At 37.2% G+C, this 14,380-nt stretch overlaps 1 protein-coding gene across 3 annotated transcripts in view; it reads left to right on the top strand.

The window, feature by feature from the left end:
• The window catches only part of LOC111873810 (protein O-GlcNAcase), a 35,615-nt gene extending 22,197 nt beyond the window's left edge, over window positions 1–13,418 (top strand). For 2 of the 3 annotated variants that reach the window (XM_023868790.2, XM_033755214.1), the window contains exons 12-17: window positions 1,729–1,782; window positions 4,858–4,943; window positions 7,872–8,068; window positions 8,841–9,039; window positions 9,237–9,396; window positions 11,791–13,418. In XM_023868790.2, coding sequence (XP_023724558.1) covers window positions 1,729–1,782; window positions 4,858–4,943; window positions 7,872–8,068; window positions 8,841–9,039; window positions 9,237–9,396; window positions 11,791–11,921 — 827 coding nt within the window. In that variant the 3' untranslated portion in view covers window positions 11,922–13,418. The remainder of the gene's footprint in view (window positions 1–1,728; window positions 1,783–4,857; window positions 4,944–7,871; window positions 8,069–8,840; window positions 9,040–9,236; window positions 9,397–11,790) is intronic. The other variant, XM_023868791.2, reaches the window with a different exon arrangement.
• Window positions 13,419–14,380: the final 962 nt, after the last annotated feature.

Below are 14,380 nucleotides of genomic sequence, written 5' to 3'. Positions count from 1 at the left end.
GTAGACAGACCATGTTAAACCTTCTTTGAACCAGTGCTAAAAACGGTGAAAGTTAAAAGTATCTGTGATTTGTTTTACTGTTTTCTTTCATATTTATGATTGAAAAACAACAGAAAATTCTGTTTAGATCTTGTAATATCACTTTGTCAACTATTTAATCTGGCTAATGTTTTGTAACATCCTTCTTGGACTTTTGTTTGAGAAATTAAAAGATTTCATATTGTCATTAATTAATATGTTGGGATCCAGTGGATAATCTTATTATGGTTAAGAATTTGGTACTGTATTTAGTTTGTGTTTTGTCATTATTTTAATCAGCAACCTTGGGAAATTGTCATATACTTTGTCTTCGTACTTATTTCATTTGATAAATATTTATAACAATTATAAAGAGAGGGAATTTTAATAACAGTGTTGTTATATGATAACTGCATGATGGAAACTGCAAAGTCCATTAAACATCTGAACTCTAGGTGGCATGGTGTGTCTCACTTTAAGAATAGACTGCAACAGTGTTACAGCGTAACAGAACAGTTCTGTTGGGGCTGCATGTAAGGCTAAAAATAAGCCAGTAAGGATTTGAACAGTTAGGCAGATTCCTAACAGCAATCCAAAATTTTATCATGCTCTTATATTTTCTGGGGTTTGTAAGAGTTTGTGAACTATTATTTACTTGTCTCATTTTACAAAAACTAGTGTTAAGCATTTAATAGTGACACATTTTTTTGCTACATGATAGTATGAGATAAAACTTAAACTAAGGAAATGGCTTTTTGATTATATTATGGGGTAACCAGACAAGAGTTTTGTTAGATTTGAGACACATAGCATATTATTATTATATTAATGAGTATGATATATATTGTCACATGTTAGTGACGAGACATGGGGTTTGGGTTGATAATTGGATATATTGAACACTTATAACTCGTAACTACAAATGGTTATACCACTGTCAGTAATATACATACTCTACACATCACTAATGCAAACAATAAATCTCCTATGTCTTCACTAGTCATTGATATGTGATGGCTGCTAACAGTGCCACTCAAGGCTGTAACCACCAACTCTTATCTGTGGCTTCCAGCCATCAGCTTCTGGCTTAAACTCTTGACAGACTCTCTCCTGAGCAACTTGCCCATTGGTCCTTGTTTTATAGCCTTGGAATCGGGACCATATAGAAAACATCACTTCAAGATTTCCTCTACTGTTGCTTGACATGTTAAGTGGCTGTTGCCTCGTGATAGCCTTAGTATTGTTGATGTGGGCATGTTTGTCAGTTGCTATGGAAATGTGTTTACCAGCCATCGCCTAGATGTATTTTCTGGATTCACATTTCCAGCTTTTATCCATCACGTCACAGTATTTACAATTAACAAACTGTGAGTTGCTGTTACTAGCATCTTACAGAAGACACAAGACTACATTACAGCCTTGTTTGGGAAAATTAAACTGAAAAATGTTACCTCCTGTTGGTGGTACTGTTTGGAAGTTATGCCCCATATGACAAACATCAGTCTGTTCTTAATACTGGCTGTACCATGGATCATGTAATTTATAGTCTTAATATTCATGTAACAAGGGTCATGCAAAGTTATTGGATGTTCCTAATGTTATATGACACAAGAAGTTTCCCAAGGTTGCAGTATCATACTTGAGTAGTATTGTGTATCAGATCTAATGGCAATGTTTTCTCTCTTCTTGCTCTCTCTGTGTGTTCTGCAGCGAGTGGCCAGTTCCCACACATGATGGCAACCTTCACACTTGGCAGCTATACATGTACGCATCTCCACAGTAATGCCAACCGTAACTCTCTTTTGTTAAAGCGGCATTGAGATTCTGCCGCCAACATAATGATTCTTTAGTTTTCTTGGATGTGAAACCAGTTTTATTCCTTCCATATTCATTGGCTGTAGTAGTAACATTTATCCCATTATGTAATAAACTAATCAGAGATGTGGCCCACTTTTACAAAGTCACAGTAGAAGGGTGGTTCCCCCCCCCCTCTCCAGATTTTGTGTAATCGCTATATTTTGAGTCAGGATCTTTATTTACCTCATATGTACATTGTCATTTGAAACAACATACATACAGAAATGTAAAATTATTCAAATATTATAGGTAAAGGTAACAAGGTGAAGTTGACCCTGCACTTAATTAATCATCATCCCATAAGGACATATGTGGGAGTGGAATTGTAGGTCCACACGTTCTTAATCTTGGCAGTAGACGGAAGTGAGCTGTTGACTTTATGCCACAGCTGCTTTACCCCTAGTGAAGGAGTCCCCAGTACCCATTGGTTAGGAGGTTTGATGTGCCCTGGAGCTTTTCTGGATGCTTCTCTGGCCTCTGCTGGGAATTACGCCGTTGTTCCTTGGCCATCCAGCCCATAGCCTGTCACTATACCGCCTTAGCCAAACTATTATAGTATTGTATCAAACCGTCACAAATTAACGATCACATTCAGATTATTGAAACACAAAAGGAAGGAGGCTATAAGTCAATTTATGCCTGAATCTGTTTACAGGCTGTCCAACGCCTTCATATTCTGATGTTAGAAAAGTGAAAAACCATTTAATTATTTTTATCCATTTGATTTGACAGTAATCTGCGTGAGATATTTTGGGTATCACCCAGAATTATATGCAGTCCTCCCCTCTTTCCTTGCATCTGTTCAAGTCAAAAACTATGTGAATGTGAGTTACAGCTGCTCTGCAGGATGTTTTAAATCTCATGTTAAGCTGTAAGTCTCTCTTGTGAATGGTCGTTTATCATCTTCCTCGTGACCTGCTGGTCCTGCCTTATGGTTAATTCTGTCAAAAATGTACGTACCTTGTCAATATGGATGAGGCTTGGATGAAAGGTTGTAACCCGAGTTGTAAGTCATGATGAAATTTTGTGCTAGTAAAGAAATCAGCTGTGTGCTCAACAGTTTTGAGCTGTAAATACTACATGGAATAAATATTATGCTATAGCCAATGGATTGTGGGGCTGTTTTGTATTTGGTAGGGTCAAAGCCACATGTGCGCCGCGCATTGCGTTATAACAGCTGTTTGAGACTGAGTGCCCACCTAGACTTGACAGTCCTCGGGAGGCCGAGGAAAGTGGAGACTACCATCCCATTCAACGAGATTTAGTAAACACAAAATCTTTCTTTTCTAGGAATTCGAAGAAACAAATAAAGAGATGAGTATCCAAAATGCTGGCTATTTCCATTAAAAAGAGTTTGCCGATTTTGAGAATAGACCTTTTTTTTTTAATTAATTTTGAGGGAAGTTTGGATAAAATTATTCCAGAATGTACCAACTTCAAAGGATAATATTACGATGGAGAATACAAGATCTGGAAGTTCATGGCAATACTGACATGAATGTAATGGACAGAAGAAAAAGCTGCTTTTTAAATATGTTTTATTTTACAGTTGTAATTTTTTGTCTTTCAGGAAACACTGTTGTGATGAAGTTGTAGTGTGTAGGCTTGGAGTTGGTAATTTTTGGAAAATATTCCTCATAGTCTCTTCTCAGGATAGCAAGCTCTTTCCCTCTCCCCACCCCAACCTTTTATTTGGATCTGGCCAGTATCTGTAATGTTGTAAGAGAGATTCCAAGTTTTCTTTTCAGATTTTAAAAGACAAAGTGTTTTGTAGTTCTTGTTACCTCTTTTGGATGGTAACAAACATTACCTGAAGGAAGAGGTTTTCTATTGTTATTTGATATTTAATAATTGCGCATTGCGTTGTGATTTGTTAGGATTTTGCGCTACTTGCGTAATTATTCTGCTGGCTGTTGCGTAATTGTGCCTAGTTAATGGATTCATTTTAATGTAAGGTAGGCTCCCCATGTCTTCTGCTCTGCAATTAACATGTGGCTGTACGCATAGGGCGTTCCCCTCTATACAGACTTCTTAGGTGCTTTGTGCTTTCTCATAGCAGGCTCTGAATTAAGTGAACCACATCTTTGGTAAATTTTTTTAAAACTGCTCTTTATTTTATTGGGTAAGTTCAGCTTGCAAAGATAAAATTCATGTGACTGGTTCATTTCAGTTTGATCCTGTTGTGGGTTTTACTCTTTATTTGAATTGAAGGTGAGGTTATGTGCATTCATATAGTTCAAGAGGGTACATTATTTGATTTAAGTTCCCTGTGTAATAAGTGCAAAAATGATGTCTCTCGTTGGTTTTTAATTATGTTATTGAATTATGAGAGAATTTTGCTGTTTTGCGACATGTTCACATCATAAGTTAGCTTGTCAATATTAAATGAATGTTCTGATTAAATATTAAATTTTAATAGTTTCATAGAAGTAGCTCAGAATCCTGGAAACTTATTCATCACTTTTGAAATCTCCACCATATCTCTTGAATTAAAAAAAGGAAAGAAAAGTAGACCATTCAGTACTTCAGTAATTCATTATGGCTTATTAATAAATACCTGGGAATAAAATATTGTACCCAGTTGACCTATGACATTGCCAAATAATGTAATTCTTTGCCCGTAAATCCGCAGCTCACTGTGGAATTTAATTGTATCTAGTATGTCATGTATAGGGTGTTGAAAAATGTTGATTGTTGTACCATAAATTGCTTTCAGTTGGAACATATGATTTGCTAGAAGGAATAAATGTTCAGTTTTAATCTTTCTGAATTACAGTCCTTAATCCATGCATCAGATATGTGTATTTTTACTAGTAATGTTGGTATAATTTGTTCACTTCTGTATGTGCCAGTGACATTTTTTAAACACCCTATAAATTTTGCTAAATCCAGTGAAGTTGAATTGTTGTCAGTGTGTTTGGTCAGCTTGTACTAATGTGTGGTTTGTTTGTTTGGGATGTTTGTTTTCGTGCTACTCTCTAGGGTTTTCCAAGGGCTGGAAGGAGACATTTATGAGTGGAGAACAGGAACCGTGGGTTTTCAGGGGAGGCCTGACGGCAGATCTGCAAGTATGTGGTAAAGCAGCACGTGCGCAGGCAGCTTACCTCTTAGGGTTGGATTTCCCATTACTGTACTCAGAAAGATATGCTTCAGTAGTATGTGCTATATATTGAGGCATGAATTACTTTTCCATGTTTTGAGTATTAACATGGGAAAGGGGGCAACTTCTGGTTGCCACAAGCACTGAGACCACTGCCGAGTCCATTGTAAATCGTAACTTTTGTAATTGTCTTTACAAAGAAAACTGAGCTAGATACTGACTACAGATAATGTGGAGTGCAACTTGCAGGTTGCGTAAAAAGTTATGTGTCATTCGGTTTATTGTGGGTACATAATGACTGCATGACACTCTCCAGCTTGCTGAAGTTGCTAAAGGTGCGTGGCGATGTGGAAAGAAAGCACAAGCAATGCGCAGAGCGTAATAAAATGTTTTATTGCATTTTTCAGATTGAGTTTAATTTTGCCTTTCAATAAACAATATTAACGTTGTTTTTTAGGGCAGTCAGCTGATTAATACTTTAATTGTTTGATATCGTCCTTTAATAAAGTCCGTTTTTGAAGTCTGGGATCCTCACAGTGGTGAGAATTAAGATTATGGCCCTCTGGGATGTTATGCCATGTAGTTTGGTAGATAATACCCAGGAAGATGGAGGAGCCAGTTCCTCCAAAATGTTGGCACCTTTCTGCCAAACTACACAGTGTCATATCTCAGGAGACTGTAATTTTAAATGATCCATAATTGAATGAATGTATTAATGAAACACGTTTTTTTAAGTATATATTTATTAATTTGTCTGTATGTGAATAACTAATAATTACATTATTTGAAAACTGAAGCTGCTAAATATGATCACATGTATTAGTTACAGGAAGTTATATGTTTGTTTGTTTGTTTGTTGCATAGGATGGGAAGTTTGTAACACAATATAATTATGATGTGCAAATGTGCATTGCAGTAATGTTTTCTGTTAATGTTTTAATTAGAGATATTCAGCATTGTGGCACTCGGATGAAGAACAAGAGACCTATTAATTAATAAAACTAATTAGCAAGTAATTTATTATCCAAACCAATTAATTGATTAATCATGACAGTCCTGTTTATCATATTTCTCAGATTTTGAATGGGGAAGAGTTTACCATAGCTGATTCAAAGAAGTACATAGTGGGAACATTAGTTAAAGCATCAAACCTTTTCTTTCTCCCAATTGCAGACTAATTTTGATTTTGTTGAGAGTTGTTGAACCTACCCCCTGTGCAGTTGTCTACTGCTGCATGTATACTTGTTATGTCCAGCTTTCTTTATAAGAAATGACATTTTATTTCACCTTCTCTGGTCCCTCTGTTGAGCTGAATATGACACAAGTTTTTTCACTGAGAAAATGCAGTCAATTAATTTTTGGCAGTTAGCCCTGCTGGTACAGAATCAAATTCTGAATTTCTTGTAGATTTCATAAATGGTTTGAGGAAGAGATAGCTAACTGGCAGAAGTGTTTGTTTTTTCTGGTGAGTCACAGAAAGAAATAAAGAAGCAAATTTTTTTGTTGCAGGGAAGGAAATTAGTGTTCAACATGTGCAGAATGATTTTTTTTTCAGAACAGAGGTGTTTTTAACATTTGTCACGGATTCTAAAAATGTCTTCAGAAGAACGTTTTCTTCTAAGTTAATACAAGGAACAAAACTATTTTAATTCATATCTCTCAGGAAGAGAATAAAAAAAATTGAATATTTGATACAACAATTAAAATGTGTCACTCTAGTTAATACCCTAATGGAAAGACATCTTAGGAGAAGCAAAAATTGTTAATTTCTTTCGGTCACAGTTTTCAGGGCACAGAATGGCTTGAGTGTATATACTCATAGCAATTAAAGTACTAGTGAAATGGACAATGAAATTTTAGTAGAAAGATTTGACAGTTCTCATCTTAGGCTGTGGTTTCCCCTGATAACTCATTGATCCAATCTTAAATATTGAAACCCTTGAGGGGCACTTTGAAATCATGCTTTTGATATATATGCACATCTTGAACTTCAGAAGTTTTGCAAAAACAGTTTGATGGAGTAGACCTTTAGACATTTTTTCAACAAAGGTTGATGCTGTATTAAGACTGAAGCGTACCGCGTACTTCCATTTATTGTTGCCATATTCTGTATCTATTTATAACTTACACAGCTCTTCAGTAACTGTGATCTGACGTGCAAATGTTACAAAAAGCACTGCTCTGATCAGACTAAGTACGTAAGATTAGAAGGACAGTTTCCTGTACCATGAGAACAACTAGTGTTCTAAGGCAGATGTAAGAGAACTTGTGTTCGTAAGTCTCAGAATTGGTCTTGTTATTGATTTTGAATAGAGAATATTATTGAGAACACTCTTAGGCATCTTCTGCATGTTTGCTTGTTATGTCCAGCTTTCTTTATAAGAAATGACATTTTATTTAACCTTTTCTGGTCCCTCTGTTGAGCTGAATATGACTTAAGTTTTTTCACTGAGAAAATGCAGTCAATTTTTGGCAGTTATCCCTGCTGGTACAGAATCAAATTCTGAAGTTCTTGTAGATTTCATAAATGGTGTGAGGACGAGATAGCTAACTGGCAGTACAGTACAGTATACACCATTGTCAGAATCCTTTCAAGTCTATCAGTCTTAGGCAGTTGATTGTGGGGATTGAGGGTTGGTGTGACAAGCAAGGATAAAAATGAGAGGTGATCTTTGGTATTATTTGCATTTTTTGGGTTTCACTATCAGGTGGTTATTTCTCGTAACAGTCTTACTCGCTCTGTGCAGAATTAGACATGGCTATAGTTCTGGTAAACCTTATATCTGTTGTATGAAAGGGTTTTTAGAACTAAAAGGTAAGGTTAAATCTTACGATATAGTATATGTTGTTAATTTCTTAAGAGCTACTGTAGTGATACTCTTCTAACGTTGTGCAGAGATTGCTTCCGGTTGACTCAGGAAATGATTTATTCATCTACAAACCACCAGATGTTCCAAGCAGCAAAATCTATACTATCCGCCCATACTTGGCAGCGGATGAGAGCCATGTATATGACATTTGCCGGCGCACATGTATGGATGGCATGGATGGAACCGACTGTTTCCGAGATGATCCCGATCTTGTCGGCAACAAGTAAGCACGTTTAACTGAACATTGTGGTTAATTTGTTAACACTTCTGCTTTGTGTTTGGAAGGTTTCAACATTCACATCTCTGCTCAGACACCAGCTTTCCTGACTGATTTCCTATGATTTTTCTCCATCACCGCAGGCAAACAATGGGTTAACTCGTTTGAATTGGGCTGTGACTACCTGTTCCACATCCTTTCTAATTTGTATTCACAAATCCTTTCATTCAGTGCTGTATAATGTTAGCAGTTAACAGAATCAGTAAATGTACCAAGATTAAATAACTAAATAATGCTGGTGCGATATCCCCATCTTGAGAGTAATATATCATTTGAGCAGAAACTGAAAGTCTGTGTGATCATAGGACATCCATCATTGGCCCTGTCCATGGCTCTTTTCAATTCATTCCTCAACTGCACTGCATGGAATCATATCCCAGAGGATTGGACTTGACAAATTTAGACAGTCTGAAAAGTTATGATGACTGGTGATATAACAGTATCTCTGACAGATTTTCCACAGGATATATAAAGCAGAAGTTCTCGCCATATGATTATCTTCCTGAGGAGGTAACTCACATGTGGTGGAGATGCATACTGGAGGAATGCTTATGTGAGGATAGAGAAGAGTTGAAAATTCTGCTGGTCAAATTTTGGTAGATGACGATTAAGTTGCTATATTACAGCAGTACCCAGGTGGATTAGTAACTTCGACTGTATGTGTTACATAAACAGAGTTTGAACCACTTTTAATATAATTTTGAGTATTTATGTTTAGGTTGGTCGGCGGCTTCCTGTCATTAACGCCCGAATTCTGCTTTGTGGTAGAGGATGACATTGGTTTGGTAGGTTATGCTTTGGCTGCTCTGGATGCAAAACAGTTTCATAAGAAACTGGAAATAGCCTGGCTTCCTGAAATGTGCCGTAAATATCCTCAACCTGAGAAGAGAACCGGGGAGACACTGTCCAGCGCAGAGGTAAATAAAGTTTGTGTTGTTGGTAAGATACCCATGTTCACTGGCTGGTCACGTTTAAATGTAACATGCAGTGTGCCCAGAAGATCCACTACCATATTCAGGGCTCATTTTGCAGCTTGTACAGTGATAGTCAGGAGCCAGATGTCACAAAATGTTTGAAAAATAGTAGACAGAAATCGCATGTTTCATATTTTCAGGAGCTGAAAATGTGGTTCCACACTTACAAGGGAGAAGTTCCAGAGTCCATACATAATCAGCACCCTTCTATCATGTGTTGTTCCCTGTTAACAAGTGTTTTTGACCAGAGTGTGGCGAAGAGATTAGTTACCTGTCTTCTGGCAGCTCTTAGAGCCAATGGTGAGTCTCATATTCATATCTTCTGTACTACAGAAAGTTGTTCACACGTTGCAACTCTGACGAAGACATAAATGTTGAATATATTTCAGGCATTAAAAATAAAAGGTAAAGCTACCCCTGTAACAGGCTATGGAGGCCTGCAGGGTTGTGAGATGTCGAGGCTCCCACATTATCTAGACACACAGCTCAAAGATGGTGGTGAGGTCAGCCTTATGAGCCGGCCACCCTTTACCACCAGCAAGATTCACGGTACTTATTTTTATTAGATGCTGAGTTGACCCTACGGCCATAGTGTGGCTGGAAGGATTAGGTCAATTGAAAGATCCAGTGATATCATCTGGAATTGAATCCGCGACCTTCTGGCTTGTAGTGTAGTGCCTCAGCCAACTGTACTACCGTGTGCAGGCATTATGTTAAATTAATGTTTGTTTAATTTTGATTTGTTTCATTCTGGTCCGTCACTAACAATTATAAATACAAACCACTCCGTCCAATGTGACATATAAGTTTTTACTACGTTAAAACTTATCTCCCTAACATGTTTTGGTCCTTATGGGCCATCTTCAGAGGGAACATCATTACGAACTGGAAACTACCGTCACAATAGGTGTTTTGATTTAAAATACATACACTTATATCCTATAATGCACAGTACGCATAAAGTCGAACGTTTCACAATCACAGCAGCTTCTTGGTGTTGTAAAGTTTTTAAAAGTTTCTAGATGTTATTTAAAAACCTTTATTGTCAATAGTTAAAATTTTTTTAAACCTCGTAGGTTCGTGTCCATACTCCTGTCGTCCTTCTTGTATGGGTCNCAGGAAGGACGATAGGAGTACAGACACGAACCTACGTGGTTTAAAAAAAAATTTTAACTATTGACAAGGAAGGTTTTTTAAACAACATCTAGAAAGTTTACAACACCAGGAAGCTGCTGTGATTGTGAAACGTTCAACTTTATGTGTACTGTGCATTATAGGATATAAGTGTATGTATTTTAAATCAAAACACCTATTGTGATGGTAGTTTGCAGTTTGTAATGATGTTCCCTCTGAAGATGGCCCGTAAGGACCGAAACATGTAAGGGAGATAAGTTTTAACGTAGTAAAAACTTATATGTCACATTGGACAGAATGGTTTGTATTTGTAATGTTTGTTTCTTATTCACTAAATTGTGGGGTTCAAGTTAATGTGATACTAAATACACTTCAACCATAATGTAATACAGTGCTCCAAAAAGCATAGCCCATAGTTAAATTCTATGGTGTAAGTTATATCCATGATGTAGATTCCCACACTGTAGCAGGTTTCTCTTACACAGTTTAACTCCCAGTTCCATTGATACCAAGTCAATAATCTCATTATAATTTACCTTCAGTTAACATATTCCACAAGCGGCCTCCATAGTCTAGAAGTAACGTTCCCACCTCATGACTCATAGTACGCGGGTTCAAATACCCGGCAGAGGTCATCGAATTTTTAAGGGCAGAAAAATTCAGGGAACGAGTCCTCCGGGAGGGACTTTAAGCCGTGGGTCCCGTGTCGTAGCTTTACGGCACGTAAAAGAACCTCATATCTCCAAAGGAGGTCACTGAGCCAAATTAACGGACGTTTCCCGCCCAACAGCAGTCTCTAATACCTCTCGTAGATGGGGGAAGCATTATAGATACCTCTCAGCTAGTAGAACCGGTCTCGCTGGCTGGGCGGGACTGATGGTAAGCACCAGTACCGGTAGGATATAGAGACTGGTAGAAATCATAGAGGGAAGCACAATGGACCAATACAGGTCTAAGTGCATGGGGAAACCCACCCTCTCCAATAACTAACTAACTAACATATTCCACAGTATTTGCTGAATTTCACATCGGTACATCAGCTACTAGACAACTAAACTTTTAATTGCGTAAGATGAGACTTTTATAAAAAGCACAGTGTTTTCTACTCTGGCGTTCTTACTTAGTAGTGGGTCAGCAAAATAAAGCCTTTCTTGTACGAGATACTTACAGCAGTGAATATTTCAATATTAAGATTGGTAGTGACTGGGATGTGACACCGTGTAGTGTGGTAGATGGATACCAGTATTTTGTAGTGTCTTGTTTCCAATTTCCCGCATCCTGAAGATGGAGGTAGAGGTTCCTTTGAGGCATTGGTGCCCACCTGCCAAACCACTTGATGCTATATCCTAGAAGATTATAATCTTGAGCCTTGTAATTTTTCACATATGTAATATAAGTAATGCACACACAATTTTGGTGGAGAGGCTGAGTAGGAATTGGGGATGAATATAACATGGAGCTTAGAAGAGAAGATCATCAGGTAGCAGATCATGTTTAGTACTTCGATGAATTTTTTCCCATTAATGTATATGAGTGTAATATTTTGTTTATATTTTTCAGGTTCGTTCGGCGTATATGTACCGGTGAACTCCAAGGACCGATACATGATTGAATTTTATGGCAAATTAGGGTTTTTGGAACTTTGCCCCGGTATCAGTCCAGATACAGTATATGTGGGACGAGCATTCTGAGCATAATCATCATTCCACTTTTGTTTTATAGATACATCACAGACATATATATATACTCGTGTATATATATATATATATATATACACAGTCTGCAGAACCTGATGCTGCAATTTGTTTGGCAGCAATGCACATTAATGTGTTGGGATTTTGATCTTAATTATTGCTCTGTATCATAACCCCTTTTTCTGCATAATATTGGTACATCAAGTTACCAAACCCATGCAGGACAAGTGTTTGAGATTTAAGATAGCAGCATTTTACAAGTCAGACCATAGAAAGTTTTCAGACTTAACAGTAATTTCATATCTTGAAATTATATCTACAAGTATTGAATAATGATATAATTAGATAAATGAAGATTACATACACAGAAGGAATTAGCAGATTGGTATCAGACAATGTGTTTAGTAAAATGATCATATTGGTTCCAGCAGCATATGGGACAAACTATTTAAGTGTTCTCAAATATAATACAACTTCCATTTTGAAAAACTGGGGAAGAAAAAGCGAATTTGAGTTTGAACACAGTCAGTTTTGTGGCACATAAAACAGGTCATCATTCTGGAAAGTATAGAATTTCACTGTTTACCATTTCTTATCATTTTGAATATGACACTTCAGAAATCTCATTAGGTTTCTACATACGGATCCTCTTCATCCATTCTCACACATTACAGCCCTTTGAGGGACACTTTGAAACCACTGTTTCACTAAGCATGCTCGCTGTGAACTGAGAAAGTTTCGGAAAGTTATCTTTAGAGTAAGCATAATAATAGTCTAGAGGTATGTTTTATCAGCAAAGGTCCAGACTGTAATTCTGACTGATGACACTTGTACCCACTGAAACACTGCCGTTCTATTGTAACTAAATGAGAACAGTTTTGCATTTGGTTTTCATAGAAACAGGAATGACAAACATTGCCTTGCTTAGACTAATTATGTAATGATGATTTGTAAGACTTGGCAGAGACAGAACTCTGTATGAGGAATGTGATTTCAAAAATGGTGATATCACTGCCAGCTTCTGTGGACCGTCTTCTACAGTTACTATAACTCCAGAACCTTCTTCAGTCTTTCATGATGTAGGAAAATAATATCTCATTTGTATGTTTTCACTATTTCTGGTTAAATGTATTAGTAACGTTTATATAGACACTTGTCTTGTGCCATGTAACAGTTGTTTCTGATATTGTCTGTGGTAAACGTATGACATCGAACTGTAAGGATGCGACATGTCTGTAAAACTATTTACTAATGCAGATCCTATTTTCAGTGAATTCGTACGTAGCTCATGTCTACCTGTGCATCCATTCATATTTCGTCCCTAAAATTATTTAATGAATTTTGATTAAATTTGATGTAGAAAATACATTTTAAAAGCTGTAGCTCAAAATTAATTATGGTCCATATCACAAGTATGTGGGGGCATGTGGTAGTGTAGTTGGTTGTGACACTATACTACAAGCCGGAAGGTTGCGGGATCGAATCCCGATGATGTCTGATTTTTTTCAATTACCTCATTCTTCCAGCCACACACTACAGCGCTGGGGTCGACTCAGCCTCTTAACAGAAATGAGTACCAGGAATATTCTTGGGGGTAAAGGGCGGCCGGCGCGTAAGGCTGACAACCTTACTGCCATCTATGAGCCGAGCGTCTAGAAAATTTGGGAACCTTAACATCTCACAACGCTATGGACCTCCACGGCCTGTTGCAGGGATACCTTTACTTACTTTACTTATCACAAGTATGTAATTGGAAAACTGGATTTAAGTACACAGCATTAACTGTTTCAGTCATTTGGACAAGTTATCTTAGTTCAGTTGTGGTTACTGTGGGTAAAGCCCTATGTTGAAATGGTAAAAGTTACGAGGAATGGTATTATTCTGAATCAATTCAGGAGTGAAAATAGAGTTGCAGCTTCTCCTGAAGAGTCTGCAATTTTTACAGTGTTGATGCAGTGCTATATACTGAGAAGACTGAAATGAGTATGGATTGTTTTGTTTTCATATTCATATGATTAACCAGTGTCTGACTCATTGATCATTCCTTACTTTAATTACTGGTCTCTGTAGTGTTCTGTTTATATCCATTATTTGAACATCCTTTACTCCATTATAGCCATCCACCAAGAACTCAAAATTGTCTTAATTTTTATGTGTAATTAAAAAATGAAACAGTTATAGTTGCTGTCACTGTTACCCCCCCCCCTCCCAAAAAAAGTGATTTGAAAGCCTTTTTGTATTCCTACTACTGTCTTGAGAAAGCCATGACATTTCTGTATGGTGCTGCCATCTTCTAGGAATCATAAGAACTACATGCAGAGAATGTCATCAACCTTGAAAGACACTGAGATATAAGAAACACAGCAGCAAAGCCCAGACGTTATCTGGGGTATACTCAGTAGGTACAGCAAATCATGGAAGAGTTTCAGGAGTACCACTGAAGCAGTTAATGAAAT

This window comes from Cryptotermes secundus, unplaced genomic scaffold (genome assembly GCF_002891405.2).
Source record: "Cryptotermes secundus unplaced genomic scaffold, Csec_1.0 scaffold215, whole genome shotgun sequence".
In the NCBI taxonomy this organism is placed as follows: domain Eukaryota; kingdom Metazoa; phylum Arthropoda; class Insecta; order Blattodea; family Kalotermitidae; genus Cryptotermes; species Cryptotermes secundus.
Note: the sequence above shows the minus strand (reverse complement) of the source record. Positions and strands in the feature narration are given on the sequence as shown.